Source organism: Poeciliopsis prolifica, unplaced genomic scaffold, assembly GCF_027474105.1.
Source record: "Poeciliopsis prolifica strain line A6 unplaced genomic scaffold, Auburn_PproV2 SCAFFOLD094, whole genome shotgun sequence".
NCBI lineage: Eukaryota > Metazoa > Chordata > Actinopteri > Cyprinodontiformes > Poeciliidae > Poeciliopsis > Poeciliopsis prolifica.
Genome location: NW_026562469.1, coordinates 742363 through 764830, shown reverse-complemented (window position 1 = coordinate 764830; position 22468 = coordinate 742363). Strand labels below are relative to the sequence as shown.

General features: G+C 49.6%; 1 protein-coding gene across 1 annotated transcript; it reads left to right on the top strand.

The window, feature by feature from the left end:
• Positions 1–539: 539 nt before the first annotated feature.
• On the top strand, positions 540–21131 carry LOC129353609 (sentrin-specific protease 6-like). Its single transcript, XM_055022967.1, is given in 24 exon segments — positions 540–744; positions 2221–2314; positions 3155–3218; positions 3297–3403; positions 4857–5006; positions 5087–5157; positions 6101–6192; positions 13882–14299; positions 14378–14613; positions 14691–14834; positions 15008–15041; positions 16075–16263; positions 16455–16648; positions 17205–17356; positions 17429–17545; positions 17622–17744; positions 17817–17909; positions 18405–18700; positions 18773–18858; positions 18972–19057; positions 19129–19197; positions 19275–19376; positions 19378–19423; positions 20566–21131. Coding segments are annotated over 24 exon segments (3204 nt in total). The 5' UTR covers positions 540–707; the 3' UTR covers positions 20770–21131.
• The last annotated feature ends 1337 nt before the right edge of the window (positions 21132–22468 follow it).

Sequence of the window (22468 nt, the reverse complement as noted above, 5' to 3'; positions counted from 1 at the left end):
GTGACATTTATAATGAATTGGATTTGTTTTAATGAACAAACTGTGACGGAAACAGCTAAAAAAAAAAAAAAAAAAAAAAAAAAAAACTTTCTGCATTTTTCAAAAAAGTTTTTTTTTTTCAAAAAAGTGTTTATTGGTTTTTTGGAGAAAAAATGGGAATGTAAAAACATTAAAATTAAACTGAATAATCTGAAGGTCATTTTACAGCCTGAATGTTTGGTTTGGATTTTCAGTCTTACAGGCAGTGGAGGTAACTCTACAAATGAATCAATAATAATATCAAAAACTCCATCTGAGTGTCATCTCTGACCTGAAATCTCAGCTAAATGCATTTTAACATCTGGCGGCGCTGAACAGAGATGGAGGATCTGTTATTGAGCAATAACAGACCCAATCTACATGAATTTATGTAGATTGTTATAAAACGGAGTTATTTTCATCAAACGTTAAGATGTTCCTGCTGATCTAACCTCATTAGGTAAGAAAACTGAGAGAAGAAGACCCGGACCATGTTAATGGATCGGAACCGGTTTATGGTTGCATTGGGGTTAAAGCTGCAGCATGTTCTGGGTTAGAGCTTTTATTGTGAAGCCCTGACATGCAGCTTCCGGCATGGTGTGTATTTGTGGAACCCAGAAGCTTGAAGCGGCCGAGCTGCTGTTTCCAACCATTAATGAGCATCGTCGAAACATGAAGCGGGTCGGGGCATGAACATGGCCCACAACAGAAGCTTCTTCCTCCAAGGTAAACGATGACACTCCGCACCGGACCGGACCGGACCGCTGCAGCTGCTTCAGCCGCACTCAGCCACCGGGACTCCGGCTGGCTCCATGCTGCTTCTCCCCATCATGCTCTGCCGGCCGGGGGGCTGGAGGGCCGAATGTTCAGGTCTGGACCGGCCTGGGACGGGCTAAGGTTAGGGTTCGGCTGTTTGTGACCGGAATCGGCTCGGTTCTGGGGGCTGTAGCTACCCCCGTTAGCGCTGCTGTTAGCTGGCTGTAGCTGCAGCGCAGCCGGGCCTTCCTGCGGCCGGGAGGGGAGGCTGTTCGCCCCAGAGCTGGCTGCTCAGCGCGGACAGAGGCGCAAACAAGTAAACAACAAACAAACAAACAGATAAACGGCCTCTGATTGGCCAGAGTTCACCAACAGAACGCTAACTGCTGCTAACGAACATGCTAACAGGCTAGCTGTAGCGCTGAGAGGAAAACATGTAAACAGAAGCAGGTTTGAATATGACCTGCACAGCATGAAGCATCACAGATATTATTATGATTCTGTTACTGTTATTGTAATTTACTGAAATCAGATAAAATACGAGATGAAATGTAAATAGAAAGTGGATTCCTTCAAATTAAATACTGTACAACATAAATAACAATAATACAGGAGCTTACACAAAGGATGTGTGTGTGTGTGTGTGTGTGTGTAAAATTAGTAAAAATAAAAATAGTAAAAATAGTAAAAATAATAGAAAACTAATTTATTAAGAAAATGTTGTAATAAAACAGCAGCGATTATGTAAAAATAACCAAATAACTGTAATTCACATCTTCCCAGAATTCCTGAGCTGCATCCGTCTGGCTCCATGTTGGATCGAAACGATTAATCAAATTAATCGATATTTGAAATAACAGTCAACTAATACCATTAACTGGATTACACAGACGGAAAAAAGGCAATTTGCTGAATAAAAAAGACATTCAGAGCAGTAATGAAGCCAAAAGTAAACAAAATATAAACATTTAATATAAAATCAGCTTTCTCTGTAAATCTGTAAAATTGTAGTTTTAATTTCACCTGTTTCAGATTTACCATTCTAGGTAATAAATGTTTTCTTTTTTATTTCAAAAAGTTGATTATTTTCCAGTTGAATACATTTCAAATATATCAAAAAGGTTTTAGTTGTTAAATGAAAAATCTGTAGAAAGTGCCTTTTTTAATCCAATTAATCGGTTAATCATCAGAATAACTGATCAGTTAATCGGTTAGTAAATGATCATTGCAGCTTGTGGAGCGGCTCTCAGTGGGATCTGTCTGGTTTCGGAAGTTGGTTCTTCAGGGTCCAGACTTTCTCCCAGTCGGTCCGACCCGTCCCCCAGTCTGTGCATTTGGAACCGGTCCGGTTCGGCTCATGCAATGCATGTGTCTTAACCCGGTTGAGGTTAGGACCGGGTTGTGCTGCTGTTCCTGTTCTGACCCAGTTCTGGTTTACTGTTTAAGCCCTGAATAGATCTGAGAGCAGGAGAGATGGAGGCTTCAAGAACAGCTGGAGCTTCTCGCTTCCTGGTGGCGCCGAGGCGGAGACCCGACACCAGTAAGCAGCTCTGCTCTCGTTTTTTTATCCCGATCGCTCCGCCAAGGTGCTGTCCTGGTGCTGCTGCTCTCATTCCTGTCACCGCCACCTTCATTACCCTCTGTTAGCTTCCATTAGCCTCTGTTAGCTTCCATTAGCCTCTGTTAGCTTCCATTAGCCTCTGTTAGCTTCCATTAGCCTCTGTTAGCTTCCATTAGCCTCTGTGAGCTTTCGTTAGCCTCTGTTAGCCAGCATTGGACTCTGTTAGGAGAATCACTTAATAGAGTTATGAAATGATTCTCTGTAATCATTATAAATGTTTTGTGGCAGATTTCTGGATGCTCTCACTGGGCTGAATCGATGAATCGGGATTAATTGATTACTGTAATAATCATCAACTAATTTAGTCATTAATCGTTAACTGGAGCATCAAAGCGCCAAACTAACTGTGGAAGCCTCAGTTAGTGAAGTAAAATTGTTAACATAAAACCTGGAATCACAACGTTGTCATGATATTAGACATGTGATGAAAACTCAACTCAGATAAACCTGCATAAAACGTTGCAAAGCAACATGATATACACACAAAATGTCTTTAATGGGGACATCGCAAAATAAAGTTATCACAGAATTTTTTATTTCAATCATTAAGACAATCAGGGATGAAATACAGTAAAGGTCAGAAGTTTACATACACCTGTTTGAAGTGAAAATGGACCAAAATCTTCTGGGTTTTATTTACCTTCAGGTTTGACATGAATAAAAGTCATTATGGTTGTACATTCAAGCCTTTCTCCTCAGACCGCCACACACAGGTCAAAGGTCATCATGGCTGATGGTTCTGGACTCTCTTCTCTGCAGGGCGAGCGCGGTGAGCGAGGAGGAGATGGAGCGGCAGCAGCTGACCCCCCCGGAGGAGAAGAAGGTAACTCCTCCTGGTTCCATCTTGGTTCTGACCCGGTTCTGATGGTTCTGGTTCTGATGCTGCTTTGTTCTTCTCCAGTCTCCTTCGTTAAAGCACTACAGTTCCCCCGACCCACTGAGGACACACGGAAACCGACCCAGCAGCCACATGCGGTCCCTGACCCGGCTGACCCCCCGAAGGTTCAGGTACGGCCCAGTTCTGTTTCTTCAACAGTACTGGTCTAACTGGTTGCACTGGTTTGTTGTCCTCATCTGTTCTAGGACATATGAGGACAGTTTGTTTCTGGTGACCGCGGTAAAGCGAGCCGTCTGCTCAAAACGTATTGGTACCCATTTACATGCTGCTTTCACAATAAAAGCTCACATCCGGCTCATGTTTGATCGACTGCAAGCAGATTTCCAGAGGCTTCAAGCTTAGACTTTATATTTATGCAAAATGAAATAATGTATCGGAAATAATTGGATTGATCGAACAAAATTAAATGTTTAGAGCAGATAGAAATATGTCAGAATTTGAGTTATTGTTCCTTGTACATCAGTGATAAAAGTACACACATCACACATTTGTCATTTTCCCTTTCAGGGCTTCAATAAATAAATGAGAAGTTTAGAAGACTAATTCAAGTCACTGGAAAATTAAAAAATAAGAGAAAGGAGAAAAATTATGCTAGTCATTATGAGTAAAAAAATATAGATGTAGACAGATATACAAGGAAGTAATCTATAGAGATAATTTATGTGATCAATAATGGTCAATAAACAAACTATAATAAATATTGTTTTAACTGTTCAAATTATCAAAGAGGTAATGTAGCTAGTGATGCTGTGGGCAGGAAAGATCTCCAGTAGCAGTCTGTGTTGTCTCTCGGGCAAAAGTTTGAGTACACTCAGATATCCAGTTGAGGCTAACGCTAACTAGCTTGCTAGCTTTTGCCAGTGTCCTGTAGTACAGAACCGTGAGCCATAATAGTCAAAACAGTTTCATTTATAAAGCAGCTTTGAGCCAGAGACAACTCACTGCTTAGAACAAGAAGTTATAGGCATGGAATCAGAAAAAACATTTCACAGATTTAAATAAAACAAAAAAAACTAAATAAGATGCTAAGCTAGCTAACTAAGTAGCTCTTTTGCTAGTTAGCTTCAGTACCAGAGCATATTGTCAACATATTGCTAGCAGGGGTATGTTAGCAGCCAGTTAGCAGCAGCCTCACACGTGTCTCTCTGATTGGACGGAAAACAGGAAGCTGTCAGAACCTCCTCTGATTGGATGGAGAAACTGGTTAAACCCAGAAGGTTCTGAAAGTCCCACCGGATCAGAATCTTCATCATGCTGAGTAGAAAATCTGGGAAAATCTTTAAAGATAACTGGAAAATGGATCAGAATGAGAACTGGGTTAACTGGGTGGAATCCAGCCTGCTGTGACCCGGTTGAGCTCGGCTGGTTCTGATGGAAGGACGGCTGGGAAGGTGGTCCAAACAGCAGCGGGCTTTCATTATTTTCTGCAGATGCTGGTTCTGGTTGGTTTCTGATTTGTCCAGGGGTCCTGGTTCTGATCCTAATCTTGGTTCTGGTTCTGGTCCTAATATTGGTTCTGGTTCTGGTCCTAATCCTGGTTTTGATCCGCTCTCTGCCCCACAGCGACGTGACGCTGCCGGTACCGGCGCCGTCCTCCACCAGAACCGACCTGAACCTGATCTTCACCTCGGCGCTGGCTCCCGGGATCGTCCTGCAGGGTCGCCACTTCCAGCACGCCCAGGTGCCGTCGGCCGCCAGGAAGGCGGGTCAAAGGTCAGCAGTCCCCACGCGCAGGCTTCTGCCTCCTCGTGTGGACGTCGCTAGAGACTCTTTGTCGTCCTCCTGTCCCACAGAAACAACTTCTCGTCCACACAGCCGGCCGTGGAAGTGGACAGCATCGTCCTCACCTGCCCGGAGTCTCCAGGTAGAGTCCTGCTTCACGTTACCATGGAAACGAGCATCAGGTAGAGAGTCAGCGTTAGCTAGGAGAGCTAGCTAAGACTAGTTTCTGATCTCTCTTCATCAGAAATAAACCTGCAGTGTTGCTTTAATTCTTTCATGTAAGAGAGATCCTTTAATCTCCATGGCAACCATTCAGCTGCTAAGCCCCGCCTTCAAGGTGCAGACCCCCCCTCTCCCCCCCCACTCTGCTCCTTCAGACTAGCAGCAGTAATTAGCAAACAGAGCAAGTAAAAACATTAAAGGCTTCATAGAGGAGCCATGTTGGGACGACTTCTTGGAGGCGGAGCTTCAGAGCAGGAGTTCTTAAAGACAGAGGCCCAATTCCAAGTCTTGTCAGTCGTATTTGATGTAAATAACATTTTTAAATCGACTGAAGGGAGCACAGTTACTGACTATGATAGGAAATGTCACTTTGTGCCTGGAAAACACATAATTACTGACTTTTACTTTGACTATACCGAAGTGTTAGCCATGCGCAGCAGCACCAGCTGATTTCTAATAAATTCTTGGTGTCCAGTAGCAGGACATGAAATCATTAATTCTCAAATGTTGATTTTTAAAATTGTTTTGTTTATATAATGATATTTATTTTATATTTACAGACTTGATTAATTCTAAGTTATTGATGATTAATCTGAGTCAGGTCAGTGGGTGGGGCCAGCTCTGCTCTAGTTGACAGTGATTGGTCTTAGGTTGACCAATCAGACGTTAGATCCATTCGATCCAATCATGTTCCACCAGAAATATAAAAATTAATTATGTTCACAGCTAAAGCTCCAACATCCTGATAGTTTCTGCATTTCATTAGTTCATGTCTGCATGGATGTGTTTCCGTAACGACCGGAGGACGAGTCCTGGTCGTCATGGCAACGGGTCACCTGATCTGCCTGTTGTAACTGTTGCAGAAGAAGAAACGCTGAGCATCAAGCGGCGCGTCCAGCAGAGGAGGAAACCGCTGGAGGACGTCGGCTTCTCTCCGCAGCTCCAGGGCCCAGAGGTGAGGGAGGCCGCACCGCGTTTCCCACAATGCATAGCTGGAACACAGCGGGCGACACACACACAGCAGGCGACACACACACACAGCAGGCGACACACACACAGCAGGCGACACACACACAGCAGACACACACACAGCAGAAAAACACACACACAGCAGGCGACACACACACACACAGCAGGCGACACACACACAGCGGGCGACACACACACAGCAGGCGACACACACACACAGCAGCACGACACACACACAGCAGGCGACACACACACAGCAGAAACACACACACACAGCAGGCGACACAACACACAGCAGCACACACACACACAGCAGGCGACACACACACAGCAGAAAACACACACACAGCAGGCGACACACACACAGCAGAAAACACACACACACACAGCAGGCGACACACACACACAGCAGGCGACACACACACACACAGCGGGCGACACACACACACAGCAGGCGACACACACACACAGCGGGCGACACACACACACAGCAGGCGACACACACACACACAGCAGGCGACACACACACACAGAAAACACACACACACACACAGCAGACACACACACACAGCAGGCGACACACACACACAGCAGGCGACACACACACAGCAGGCGACACACACACACAGCAGGCGACACACACACACACAGCAGGCGACACACACACAGCAGAAACACACACACAGCAGGCGACACACACACACAGCAGGCGACACACACACACAGCAGGCGACACACACACACAGCAGGCGACACACACACACAGCAGGCGACACACACACACAGCAGGCGACACACACACACAGCAGGCGACACACACACACAGCAGGCGACACACACACAGCAGGCGACACACACACAGCAGGCGACACACACACAGCAGAAAACACACACACACAGCACACACACACACACACAGCAGAAAACACACACAGCAGGCGACACACACACAGCAGGCGACACACACACAGCAGAAAACACACACACAGCAGGCGACACACACACACAGCAGGCGACACACACACACAGCAGGCGACACACACACAGCAGGCGACACACACACAGCAGAAAACACACACACACAGCAGGCGACACACACACACAGCAGGCGACACACACACACAGCGGGCGACACACACACACAGCAGGCGACACACACACACAGCAGGCGACACACACACACAGCAGGCGACACACACACACAGCAGGCGACACACACACAGCAGAAAACACACACACAGAAGGCGACACACACACACAGCAGGCGACACACACACAGCAGGCGACACACACACAGCAGGCGACACACACACACAGCAGGCGACACACACACACAGCAGGCGACACACACACAGCAGGCGACACACACACAGCAGAAAACACACACACAGCAGGCGACACACACACACAGCAGGCGACACACACACAGCAGGCGACACACACACAGCAGAAAACACACACACACAGCAGGCGACACACACACACAGCAGGCGACACACACACACAGCGGGCGACACACACACACAGCAGGCGACACACACACACAGCGGGCGACACACACACAGCAGGCGACACACACACAGCAGGCGACACACACACAGCAGGCGACACACACACACAGCACACACACACAGCAGGCGACACACACACACAGCAGGCGACACACACACAGCAGGCGACACACACACACAGCAGGCGACACACACACACAGCAGGCGACACACACACACAGCAGGCGACACACACACAGCAGAAAACACACACACACAGCAGGCGACACACACACACAGCAGGCGACACACACACAGCGGGCGACACACACACACAGCAGGCGACACACACACACAGCGGGCGACACACACACAGCAGGCGACACACACACAGCAGGCGACACACACACACAGCAGGCGACACACACACACACAGCAGGCGACACACACACACAGCGGGCGACACACACACACAGCAGGCGACACACACACACAGCGGGCGACACACACACACAGCAGGCGACACACACACAGCAGGCGACACACACACACAGCAGGCGACACACACACACAGCAGGCGACACACACACAGCAGGCGACACACACACAGCAGGCGACACACACACACAGCAGGCGACACACACACAGCAGGCGACACACACACACAGCAGGCGACACACACACACAGCAGAAAACACACACACACAGCAGGCGACACACACACAGCAGAAAACGGCGACACACACACAGCAGAAAACACACACACACAGCAGGCGACACACACACACAGCAGGCGACACACACACACAGCAGGCGACACACACACACAGCAGGCGACACACACACAGCAGAAAACACACACACAGCAGGCGACACACACACAGCAGGCGACACACACACAGCAGGCGACACACACACACAGCAGGCGACACACACACAGCAGGCGACACACACACACAGCAGGCGACACACACACAGCAGGCGACACACACACACAGCAGGCGACACACACACAGCAGGCGACACACACACACAGCAGGCGACACACACACAGCAGGCGACACACACACACAGCAGGCGACACACACACAGCAGAAAACACACACACACAGCAGGCGACACACACACACAGCAGGCGACACACACACAGCAGGCGACACACACACACACAGCGGGCGACACACACACACAGCAGGCGACACACACACACAGCAGGCGACACACACACAGCAGGCGACACACACACAGCAGGCGACACACACACACAGCAGGCGACACACACACACAGCAGGCGACACACACACAGCAGGCGACACACACACAGCAGGCGACACACACACACAGCAGGCGACACACACACAGCAGAAAACACACACACACAGCAGGCGACACACACACACAGCAGGCGACACACACACACAGCGGGCGACACACACACACAGCAGGCGACACACACACACAGCGGGCGACACACACACACAGCAGGCGACACACACACAGCAGGCGACACACACACACAGCAGGCGACACACACACACAGCAGGCGACACACACACAGCAGGCGACACACACACAGCAGGCGACACACACACAGCAGGCGACACACACACAGCAGGCGACACACACACACAGCAGGCGACACACACACACAGCAGAAAACACACACACACAGCAGGCGACACACACACAGCAGAAAACACACACACACAGCAGGCGACACACACACACAGCGGGCGACACACACACACAGCAGGCGACACACACACACAGCAGGCGACACACACACACAGCAGGCGACACACACACAGCAGAAAACACACACACAGCAGGCGACACACACACACAGCAGGCGACACACACACAGCAGGCGACACACACACAGCAGGCGACACACACACAGCAGGCGACACACACACAGCAGGCGACACACACACAGCAGGCGACACACACACACAGCAGGCGACACACACACAGCAGGCGACACACACACACAGCAGGCGACACACACACAGCAGGCGACACACACACACAGCAGGCGACACACACACAGCAGAAAACACACACACACAGCAGGCGACACACACACACAGCAGGCGACACACACACAGCAGGCGACACACACACACACAGCGGGCGACACACACACAGCAGGCGACACACACACAGCAGAAAACACACACACAGCAGGCGACACACACACACAGCAGAAAACACACACACAGCAGGCGACACACACACAGCAGGCGACACACACACACAGCAGGCGACACACACACAGCAGGCGACACACACACAGCAGGCGACACACACACAGCAGGCGACACACACACACAGCAGGCGACACACACACAGCAGGCGACACACACACACAGCAGAAAACACACACACAGCAGGCGACACACACACAGCAGGCGACACACACACACAGCAGGCGACACACACACACAGCAGGCGACACACACACAGCAGGCGACACACACACACAGCAGGCGACACACACACACAGCAGGCGACACACACACAGGAGGCGACACACACACACAGCAGGCGACACACACACAGCAGGCGACACACACACACAGCAGGCGACACACACACACAGCAGGCGACACACACACAGCAGGCGACACACACACAGCAGGCGACACACACACACAGCAGAAAACACACACACAGCAGGCGACACACACACACAGCAGGCGACACACACACACAGCAGGCGACACACACACACAGCGGGCGACACACACACAGCAGGCGACACACACACACAGCAGAAAACACACACACAGCAGGCGACACACACACAGCAGGCGACACACACACACAGCAGAAACACACACACAGCAGGCGACACACACACAGCAGGCGACACACACACACAGCAGGCGACACACACACAGCAGAAAACACACACACAGCAGGCGACACACACACACAGCAGGCGACACACACACACACAGCAGGCGACACACACACAGCAGGCGACACACACACACAGCAGGCGACACACACAGCAGGCGACACACACACACAGCAGGCGACACACACACACAGCAGGCGACACACACACAGCAGGCGACACACACACACAGCAGGCGACACACACACACAGCGGGCGACACACACACACAGCGGGCGACACACACACACAGCGGGCGACACACACACACAGCGGGCGACACACACACACAGCGGGCGACACACACACACAGCAGGCGACACACCACACAGCAGAAAACACACACACAGCAGGCGACACACACACACAGCAGGCGACACACACACACAGCAGGCGACACACACACAGCAGGCGACACACACACACAGCAGGCGACACACACACAGCAGGCGACACACACACAGCAGGCGACACACACACACAGCAGGCGACACACACACACAGCAGGCGACACACACACACAGCAGGCGACACACACACAGCAGGCGACACACACACAGCAGAAAACACACACACACAGCAGGCGACACACACACACAGCAGAAAACACACACACAGCAGGCGACACACACACAGCAGGCGACACACACACACACAGCAGGCGACACACACACACACAGCAGGCGACACACACAGCAGGCGACACACACACACAGCAGGCGACACACACACAGCAGGCGACACACACACAGCAGGCGACACACACACACAGCAGGCGACACACACACACAGCAGGCGACACACACACACAGCAGGCGACACACACACAGCAGGCGACACACACACAGCAGAAAACACACACACAGCAGGCGACACACACACACACAGCAGGCGACACACACACAGCAGAAAACACACACACACAGCAGGCGACACACACACAGCAGGCGACACACACACACACAGCAGGCGACACACAGCAGGCGACACACACACAGCAGGCGACACACACACACAGCAGGCGACACACACACAGCAGAAAACACACACACACAGCAGGCGACACACACACACACAGCAGGCGACACACACACACACAGCAGGCGACACACACACAGCAGAAAACACACACACACAGCAGGCACACACACAGCAGGCGACACACACACACAGCAGAAAACACACACACACAGGCGACACACACACAGCAGGCGACACACACACAGCAGAAAACACACACACACAGCAGGCGACACACACACAGCAGGCGACACACACACACAGCAGGCGACACACACACACAGCAGGCGACACACACACAGCAGGCGACACACACACAGCAGGCGACACACACACACAGCAGGCGACACACACACACAGCAGGCGACACACACACACAGCAGAAAACACACACACACTCCAGGTCCGACTCTTGATGGTTTCGGTTTTAATTGTTTTTGTCTTTTGATCCTTAAACGTGAAAATGTGGAATGTTGTTTCCTCTGGTCGTCAAAGATTTATTTTATTATAGTTTTACCCTCTGAGGCCTTTTTGGGTTCTTTTGGACCCGCTGAGCTCATCTTTCTGCAATATCTTTGAAATGAAAAGTCTTCATCACTTCATAGTCCAAATATTCCTCCAAAATATGTTACTGATATCATGCAATTCAAATTTTTAATTGACATTTTAAGCAATATCATGTTTTGTATCACTTCCCTATTTTTCCATATGTGGGTCCAAAATGACCCGCATTCATTTCCTGTGGAGTTTAATGGGAATTAAACCAAACACACTGATCCTACCAGTCACCCCTGAATATTTGACTAAATTAATAGTAATTAATTTTTTTTTTACCGTGTGTGTGTGTGTGTGTGTGTGTGTGTGTGTGTGTGTGTGTGTGTGTGTGTGTGTGTGTGTGTGTGTGTGTGTGTCTGTCTGACCTGGATAAAAAAACCAAGTGAGGGAGAGAGAGAGTGTTGAATGACATGCAAAACCTGTTGATCAATGGTTCAAGGTTTGTTCTTTCTTTTCTCAATAAATAAAATAAAAGTTCATAGCTATATAAATAAACGAGCTGGAAAAGGGGAGAGTGGTTCTCCGGGTCGGGGGGATGTCCTGACCCAAGTGGATCAGTTCCAGTATCTGGGATCTGGTCCATGAATGAGGAAAGGAGGAAGCAGGAGATCGACAGGCGGACCGGTGCAGTCTGGGAACGCCGTGGGATTCCCTGGAGGAGCTGGAAGGACAGAATGCTGACCCCGCGACCCGACCCGGATAAGATGGATGGCTGTTGTGAAATTGTTATGATTTTAAAAATGTTCTACAAATTGTTCTAAGAACATTTTAAAAAGTGAAAAATGACAATATTTCAGACATCAAAAAGTGATTGTGAAATAAAACACAGTAGAAAGTATTAAAAAAAAACATGATTTTGAATCAAAATGACAAAAGTGTCATAAAAACACATTGATTTTAATCCGGGTCAAAAAAGATCCACTCACTGAATTCAGAGGGTTAAAACAATTAAAATCAAAAATAAATTTCAAAATCATATTTAGGGGGTTAGCGCGCCCGGACACCGACATCGCAGGCTCCACTCCCGGTCCCGGCGACCTTTGCCCCCTCTCCTCGCCCTCATTCCTGTTTGCCTGTCAAAAATATGAGCCACTGGCAAAAACTCTGGAGAAAAAATGAAAATGTATTTTTATTGCATAGTTCAGGTCTGGAACGGTTAGTTGTATGAAAATTGGCACATTTTCAGATTATTTATTTCATCACAATATTAGAAATATGCAGAAGTATTTCTAATACATCTTATTATAATTCCATTAATAATTGAGTTTTTCATGAATCAGTTATTCTGCCACTGAGTTTTTTCATGTATACAATATTAAAGGTATGAATAAACAAACTCATTTCAGTAAATAAAGGTGATTGTGTGGAGCGCTGCAGCTTCTGCCCTTCGCTGGTCGTTTATAGAAAAACGATGAATCAGCAGTTAATCATTAATCAGTTACTAAAACAACTGAAATTAATCAATTTTTCAGCTTTGGTCTAAATTCCCTTCAATTATTGCCCAAAATCTAATTTAACTTTTGTAATTTAAAATATAATCAACATATTTGATCCAAAACGTGAAGAATCCCTTCAGGTTAAGTATAAAACTAATGATTACCAATCATAATTATTGGTAATCATTAGTTTTCCTCTGATGAGACGATTCTTCCTGAGGTGCCACTTCTGATATTTTTATAAAACTTTCTCTCTGCTGTTTCCTGTGCAGCCGGTTCGACCCGCCGTCTATCACTCCGTGTGTCTGAAGTGTCGCCAGCCCAGTGAGCTCGGCAGCAGCTGCTCCGCCTGCGGCGAGTCCCTGGCGCCGCCCCCGGGACCCCCGACCCCGGGACCCCCGACCCCGGGAGCCCCGACCCCGGGACCCCCGACCCCGGGACCTCTGGCGGGGCCGCAGCCTGCCCCGTCCCCCGCCCCGCGTCCCGCCATCCGGTCCCAGAACCCTGCCGGACCCGTCGGGATCCAGCGGAACTTCTACAAACCCGGCGCCGCCATGCCGGTGCGCGTCTCGGCCAGCAGGGCGGCGCCGCAGAGCAACGGCAGGATCCCGTTGCTCGCCGGGACGTCCGGCTGCTGCAGAGCCAAAGGGAAGCGGGCGGCGGGGCAGCCGCCGGAGCTCAACGACCCCAGTGAGCCACGGGAATGGCCGTCCGGGAAGGTCACGGGTTTCCGATGCCGCCAGTCTGACCCCCGTTCTTCTTCTGCAGTCGTCCTGTCCAGTGACGAGGAGGAGGCGGAGACGGGCAGCACCGGAAGCGTGAACCGATTGGACAACGTCTCGCCTCGACCCGCTGACTCCGCCCACTCCTCTCCGGCGCCCTCCGGAGGCCGAGTGGAGGCGGCGGTGAAGAGCGCCGCCGAGCAGGAGGAGCTGAACGCCGACTTCTTCGAAGACGTCAACACGAAGATCACGATCCCACGCCGAGCCCGCATGAAGGACCAGGTGAGAGCGGGAGTTTACCGTGAAAATCCCCGGAGCCAGCTGGGAATCAAACTTTCTCTTCTTCTCTTGTTTCCCAGTTTGGGAATCAGCCTCCAGTCGAGTCGCTGACGCCGCGGAGGAAGAAGCCCAAAATGGCGCCTACCAAGTGTGACAGCATCATCCTGGAGTGCCGCAGCGTTCGGATCGGGAGTTTGAGGCGGATGGTGACGAAGCCCGTCATTGTGAGTCCATAAGGTTCCCAGGGCCCTCGGTTCCCAGTATAGGTTCACTACTGGTTTGGAAAAAGTCTCTGTTAAAATGTCGTTTTAATTGAACTGATTAAATATTGTGATAACTGCAGATCAGATCAAAGTGAAACACAGAAGATTATTTACATTGTTTTTCTGTTTTCCAGTTTTCTGTGGAGAGCATCCAGGTGGAAGCTGAAGGTAAGGAGCAGCTGTGATTGGCTGATTGCAGCAGGCAGGCTTTCTGCTGATTGGTTAATACCAGAGATTATATTAATCCAGATGAACTCAGGTTGACCTCGGGTCGACCTCAGGTTGACTGTAATGAAAGTCTTCATTACGTGTGTGAAAACATTTTAAATGTATTGAATGGTTTACTTAGATTGGCTCACCTCAGTTCTTTCCTTATAAGGGTTCTGGGAGAGACCAAATATAGAGGGGGAGCAAAGCTCTGTGACTTTTAGAATTTAATAATTGGACTGATATTTATAAGAGTATTTTTAGAAATGAAATGATTGCTATGAAATGAAGTGTTTAATATTATGTTGAAGATGTATTTGTGTATATGTATTTTGTTTTATCCTGGTTTTTGGGGGCTGTGAATTGGTGCAGCCAGGGACTATAAAAGCCGACAGGTTGCCCACATGTGGGGTGGCTGCAGTGGGAATGCATTTCCTGCATTGTCTGCAGGACTGTTTGTTAAATGTTGGTGATTAAACACCTGGTTGGTCTGCACTACATCTCTCTGCCTCAAGACTCCTCTTTTAAAGCCTGCCGCTAAGGGTCATTCTAACATTGACCTGGGGTCGATCTGACGTTGACCTCGGGTTGACCTCGGGTCGATCTGATGTTGACCTCGGGTCGACCTAACGTTGACCTCGGGTCGATCTGACGTTGACCTCGGGTTGACCTAACGTTGACCTCGGGTCGATCTGACGTTGACCTCGGGTTGACCTAACGTTGACCTCGGGTCGATCTGACGTTGACCTCGGGTTGACCTCGGGTCGATCTGACGTTGACCTCGGGTCGATCTGACGTTGACCTCGGGTCGATCTGACGTTGACCTCGGGTCGACCTAACGTTGACCTCGGGTCGATCTGACGTTGACCTCGGGTTGACCTCGGGTCGATCTGACGTTGACCTCGGGTTGACCTCGGGTCGATCTGACCTTGACCTCGGGTCGACCTAACGTTGACCTGGGGTCGATCTGACGTTGACCTCGGCTGTCCTCCAGGTGCGGAGCCCGGCTCTGTGGAAGACGTTTACCTGCAGACGTCGGAGCTGCTGCGCTGCGAGTGGTGCAGCGTCCGGAAGCTTCCCGTTCTGTTTTTCCAGACGACGGCGGACGAGTGCGTGCGTCTTCGCTCGCAGCTCAACATGTCGCAGGAGCGGGGGGGCCAGTGGTACGACTGCGCCGCAGAGCGTGAGTCCAGACCGCTTCCTGTGTCTGATCCGGGTCAGAACCAGAGCGATGAAACTAAAGTCACTTGACTTCAAACCAGTCGAAACTACTTGACTGTGAAACTCACTAGAGTAGATTTAAATCTCTCAGGTTTTATTAGCTCGTGTCATGAGAATCGGGCCGCAGACGGATGTGAGGTTTTGTTTCCTCAGACGTGGATGAGAAGTACATCGTGCTGATCTTCGAGAACGGCCTGGTGCTGAAGGAGCAGATGATCCTGGAGGACATCCTGACCGCCATCGGCCGCAGCAACAAACTCAGCGGCTTCCCCACCAAGCTGACCTTCGATGAGGCCAACATCCGCCTGGTCAACTACAACAAGGCGTCCAGCCAGAAGGTCGACAAGGTGCGTTCACTGACCAGGGGAAAATCAGAAACTGGTTCCGATCCAAACAGGAAGCTGTTTGAGGCAGAAACAGGGACCATCAGGACGGCCCGCGTTTGATTTATAGCCAAAATAATTAATTGGCTTAATTATGTTATAAGTGACTTTATAAATACTATCTTTAATGTAAAATATTCCAATTTTAGCCCGTTAGATTATTTTACTTTAACTTGTTTCTCTTAAATTGGTTTATTTAGTTTCATTGGCATTAGCTTAGCAACTTTAGCCTTGTGCTTTCTGGATAATTTTAGCATCTCAGTTTGCTAGCAGTCCACATGCAGCTCGTTTTAGCATATTCTTATTTTCTGCCCTTCTTGGGTTTTTGGGCCAATATTTGTGATAAAGTCTCATTTCTGATCATTAAACTGAACATTATGGGCGTCATTTAGCTTTAGCAACGTTAGCTTTGTGTCTAGTTAGTGGTTTTTCTATTGTGATCGCTAACAGGAATGGATCTGATTGGTTGTGGTTCTGTCGGGTCTGCCTGATCCGCCTCTGGTTGGTGTTGCCCCCACAGGTGCAGCTGGAGCAGCCGCCCTCCAAAGCGCCCCCTGCTGGCGGGATGTCGACTCGCACGCGGATGGCGACGCGCCAGCAGAGCGCCGGGTTCTTCGATGAAGACGAGGAAATGACGGACCTGCAGCCGACCTTCTCTGGGCCGGTCGTGAAGTGAGTGTCTCTGCTGCCCCCCGCAGGCCGGCTGAGCGAACTGCGGTTAACCTGCTGGCGTCTGCCCCCCAGGCTCATGGTGTACCCCCCGCCTCCAGCCAAAGGCGGCATCTCCGTCACTAACGAAGACCTGCACTGCCTAAACGACGGCGAGTTCCTGAACGACGTCATCATCGACTTTTATTTAAAGTGAGATTTTAGCATTTCTGCTTCTCGTTACATTTAAACGGATTTTAAACTTCTGGTCTTTTCTGTTTCTGTTTAGATATTTAGTTTTGGAAAGATTAAAAAAAGAAGATGCACAAAGGATCCACGTCTTCAGCTCGTTTTTCTACAAGCGGCTGAATCAGCGAGAGCGGCGCAGCGGCCCGGACACCCTCAACCTTCCGTAAGCGCCGACGCCACCAGGTCTGGAGCCGCCATGTTTCCCCGCTGATCTAAACTCTGATTGGCTCCTCAGGATCCAGAAGAGGAAGCACAACAGGGTGAAAACGTGGACGCGGCATGTGGATCTGTTCCAGAAGGACTTCATCTTTGTTCCCATCAATGAGTCGTAAGTTGCCCTGACCTCTGACCTTTCATCTTATCTCTGCTCTTTAATTTCTTCCATTTTCTTTTTTTCTCATTAAAATCCTCAGTTTTATAAAACCAAGCCTGGAGACCTAACAGTCCGGCACCTGAAGTCAGTCTGACTGGAACAAACAGAAACGTAATAAAAAGCTGAAAGAAACGAATCACTTCATACAAACTCAGAAAACTTATTTGCTGGATGAAATGAAACCAAAACTACAAAACCTATGAAACTTTTTGCATTAAGGATAAAAACTTTGTTCCTCTACTGGCAGCTTTAGTTTCAGATTCTGCCAGGATGATCTGAAACGACTCGCCGCTCCATAAAGAAACAGATTTAAAATGTTTTTGTCCTTTAAAGGAATTGAGTTGTTGAGTTTTCACAGCATCGTCACCTGGTGGTTCAGCCTCAGTGAACGGAAGCAGCAGGAAGTCTCATGGTTTCTCTTAAAGGTCAGGTGGATCTGTGTCTCCCCAGGGCCCACTGGTACCTGGCGGTCATATGCTTCCCGGGCCTGCACGGGCCGGTCCTGGAGAAGAACCCCATGTACCTGGACCCGCCGGCGGCCTGTGGGTCGCCCGCCGGGTCACCGGCCGGGCCGCCCGCCGAGGAGAACATCCCGGACCACTGCCGGCCGCTGTCCCCGGACGGCCTGGACTGCTCGTCCGAGGAGCCGTCCCCCGCCGTCCCGGAGGAGGCCGACTGCGACCCCAACGAGGCGGGCCGGAACCCGCCAGGACCGGGCCGGGCTGACGCCGAGCTGCAGTTCAGCAGTAAGTGGATCTAGAGGTTCTGCTGCTGTGTGGTGTGGAACCTGGATCAGAACCGTCTGTTACTGTCTGAAGGCGAGCTGCACCGGATCAGCGTCTGTTACGGTTCCGGAAACGGAGACGACGCCTACGCCTTCTCTGACGACCAGAGCTCCGGCCAGGTACCGACCGGACCAGCAGACCGGCCAGAGCGATTCTGGTTTTAACACCATCAATCGTTCAAATGATCGATTAATCGTTAATAATCGATCAATTGCTGTGCTGATGGATTCAGGAAGAGTGCAGCGACGACGGGAACATGGCTGACGACGCCGCCGCCTCCGAGACCAGCTTGGCCTCCAAACCCGTCATCTGCAAACAGTGAGTGGGTCAGAACCGTCAGAACCAGCAGCGCCCCTGCTGGTTCTGACGGGTCGCTGTCGCTCTCCCAGGCCTTGTATCCTCATCATGGACTCCCTGCGCGGCCCGGCCCGGTCCAACGTGGTGAAGACTCTCAGAGAGTGAGTGGGATGCGTTCAGGTTCTGATCCGGTTCTGATGCTGATCCTGATGCTGGTTCTGATCCGGTTCTGGTCCAGGTACCTGGAGGTGGAGTGGGAGGTGCGGAAAACGTGGCGGCGGGGTTTTGGGAAGGAGGTGATGAAGGGCTCCAGCCCCCGCGTGCCGCAGCAGGATAACTTCAGACTGCGGCGTCTACGTGCTGCAGTACGTGGAGAGCTTCTTCGAGGTCAGAGCCGGCCGCCATCTTGTTTCTAACCCACAGCCACTTAAACTCTCAATTCTTCCGCAGAGCTTCCATCTTTGTTTCTGATTCATTTGTTGTGTGAATATTTGGCCTGAGGCTGTCGGTGCTGCCCTCTGTGGGCTGGAAGTGGCTACTGCAGCTGAATTCTCATTGGCTCACTCAGGCTGCGTTCGATGTCCGCAGGAACTCGGAGTGCTCCAGTTCAGTCAGAGAAGCAGGGATTTCAGAGAACTTCTGACATCGTGTTAATCTTTACCTTCATCCAGTTTTAATCTCTTCAGTTCAGAACCACAGGCCCGAAATGCAGAATGAACGTTTCCACCTGACAGTTCAGTTCCCATTTCACTCTGACAGTTTAAAAGTTTATTCAAAATTTAGATGACAGTTGGATTAAAATTTTAAAAAAGTGTCCAAAGCAGAAAAAAGTCATTGACGTCGTTTTGATTCCTTAAAATTGCTCGAATATGTTTCACATTTAATTTAGCCCAGATGCATGCTGGGATACCGGTTTTGGATTATCAAGCAGGGGTCTATAACGTGGAGTGACGCCCCCTGGGGAGAGAGGGGTACTGCAGCATTGCATGAGACATCAGATTAGACGATTTTAATATCTTTAAATACACATTCATGTAAATCCTTCAAGTAATAAATAGATAGAATCATTTATTTCAGACAGAAACTGACATAAAATGTCTTTATTTTAATAAAATAATGAAGTCACTTTCATCATGTCGATATTGGATTTCAGGGTTTGGAGGCTCTAAGACGACTGTTTTGGGTTTCTGGGAGCCTCCAGAGGTTCTGCTGCGTCCCGGTTCTGATCTGTCCCGGTTCTGATCTGTTCTGGTTCTGATCAGAACCAGATCAGAACCGGGACAGATTCTGATCTGGTTCTGATCAGAATCAGAACCAGATCAGAACACATCCTGGTTCTGATCTGTCCCGGTTCTGATCTGTCCCGGTTCTGCTGTGTCCCGGTTCTGATCTGTCCCGGTTCTGATCTGTCCCGGTTCTGCTGTGTCCCGGTTCTGATCTGTCCCGGTTCTGATCTGTCCCGGTTCTGCTGTGTCCCGGTTCTGCTGTGTCCCGGTTCTGATCTGTCCCGGTTCTGCTCCTCTCTCCAGAACCCCATCCCCAGCTTCCACCTGCCCATCAACTTGTCTGACTGGTTCCCCCAGCAGCGGATGAAGACGAAGCGCGAGGAGATCAAGGAGCTCATCCTAAAGATCAAAGGTCAACAGGAAGTGGACAGGAAGGAGTCGGGCTGGGCCGAGGAGCCGCCTGGTTCCCCCGAGGAGGTCAAGGAAACGCCGGGACCAGACCCCTGATAGTCCCGTCTCCTTGGAGACGACCCTGGATTGCCTGCCTTCGTTAAAAACACATCAGACTTGAAATTTGTACCGAGTGAGACATCACATGTAAATACGCTGCCTTTGTAACTTCCTGTTTAGGACTCATCCGTGGAGCGTTAAGTTATGGATTCATACGTGTCTCGTCCTGCGGGAGGCGCAGTTCTGCTCTTGCATCGTCATTTTTTAATCTCGCGTTGTTTAGAGGACCTGATGACAATAAACAGAAACCTGTGAGTTCGGAGTGCGCCCCCTGGCGGACAGGAGGCGCCGTAGTTAGGAGCTTGTTGTGTCTGGATGAATCAACATTAAAAACAAACTGATGCAAGAGCAAATGCGAATCCGCCTTTCTGTCTGCTGCTGGTTCTGGTGTTACAACCCGACGGAACCGAACCGACCAGATGGTACCCTTCCGATAGTACTGACCCAACAGCCAACCCGAGCTACAGACACGGTGGTACCGACACGCAACAAACCAAACCCGACGGTACCACCTCGATGGACCCCACAACCGGAAATGACACTTTGGTACCGAGCCGACCCAGCCAGCCCAGCTCCAGGCGAGTTTAACAGGGGAGCAAAATTAATCTACGTATCAATAATATGACTTAAGTATAAGAAAAAGGTACATGGCAGTAAAACTGCTCCAATAAATACCTTTTTTTCCTAAAACGTTACTTAAGTGAATCTAACGAGTGCCACTTTATGAACATAAACAACAACAGTAGCCTACAGACCGCTAGTTAAGATTAAGGTGCTGTAATGGTGTTAGCTAGTCATCGTTTAGGTAACATTAGCTAATCATCTTTTAGCTAACATTAGCTAGTCATTTGTTTGCTAACATTAGCTAACCATCTTTTAGCTAACATTAGCGAATCATCTTTTAGCTAACTTAAGCTAGTCATTTGTTTGCTAACATTAGCTAATCATCTTTTAGCTAACATTAGCTAGTCATTTGTTTGCTAACATTAGCTAACCATATTTTAGCTAACATTAGCTAACAGCGAATCATCTTTTAGCTAACTTAAGCTAGTCATTTGTTTGCTAACATTAGCTAATCATCTTTTAGCTAACATTAACTAGTCACTTGTTTGCTAATATTAGCCACATCCAGCAGCTTTACTGAACTCAGTCGGTTAGTTTAGGGGAAAACTGCACAAAGTTTTTTGCGTTTTACTGTCATGATTGTGTGCGGCTGCAGCAGCAGGTCTCTTTGCCGCACCGGTATAAACTCCTGTTGTGTTTAAAGTCGGCTCGGAAAAACGGGTTAACAACAAATTATAACTGCTGGAAAAAGTGACAGAAGGCGCTACTGTATCAAATATATATATAAGAGTTGGCCACTGAGGTAAAAACAGCTTCCAGTCCAGGGCGGACCGGCTGACTGGGCCTGGACCAGCTGGATCTTCAGGTTCCTCATCACTGACAAGAAGCAGGAAGTAAGTACATCCTCTGATCTTAAAAATATTTCAGCTGTTATTAAATCCAGAAATACTTTATTAAAGATTTTAACTCGGATCACCGAAAGCCTCTTGCTATCAATGCTGACGGCAAGGGGCTCCTGTAGCAGTCTGTGTTACAGTGGCTCTGAATTGGCCTCTGCATGGATGCTTTGCTCCATGGAACCAGAACTCCAAAGCCTTTCCAGCTGTTTGAGTGGACTCTCTGATGAGCTTTG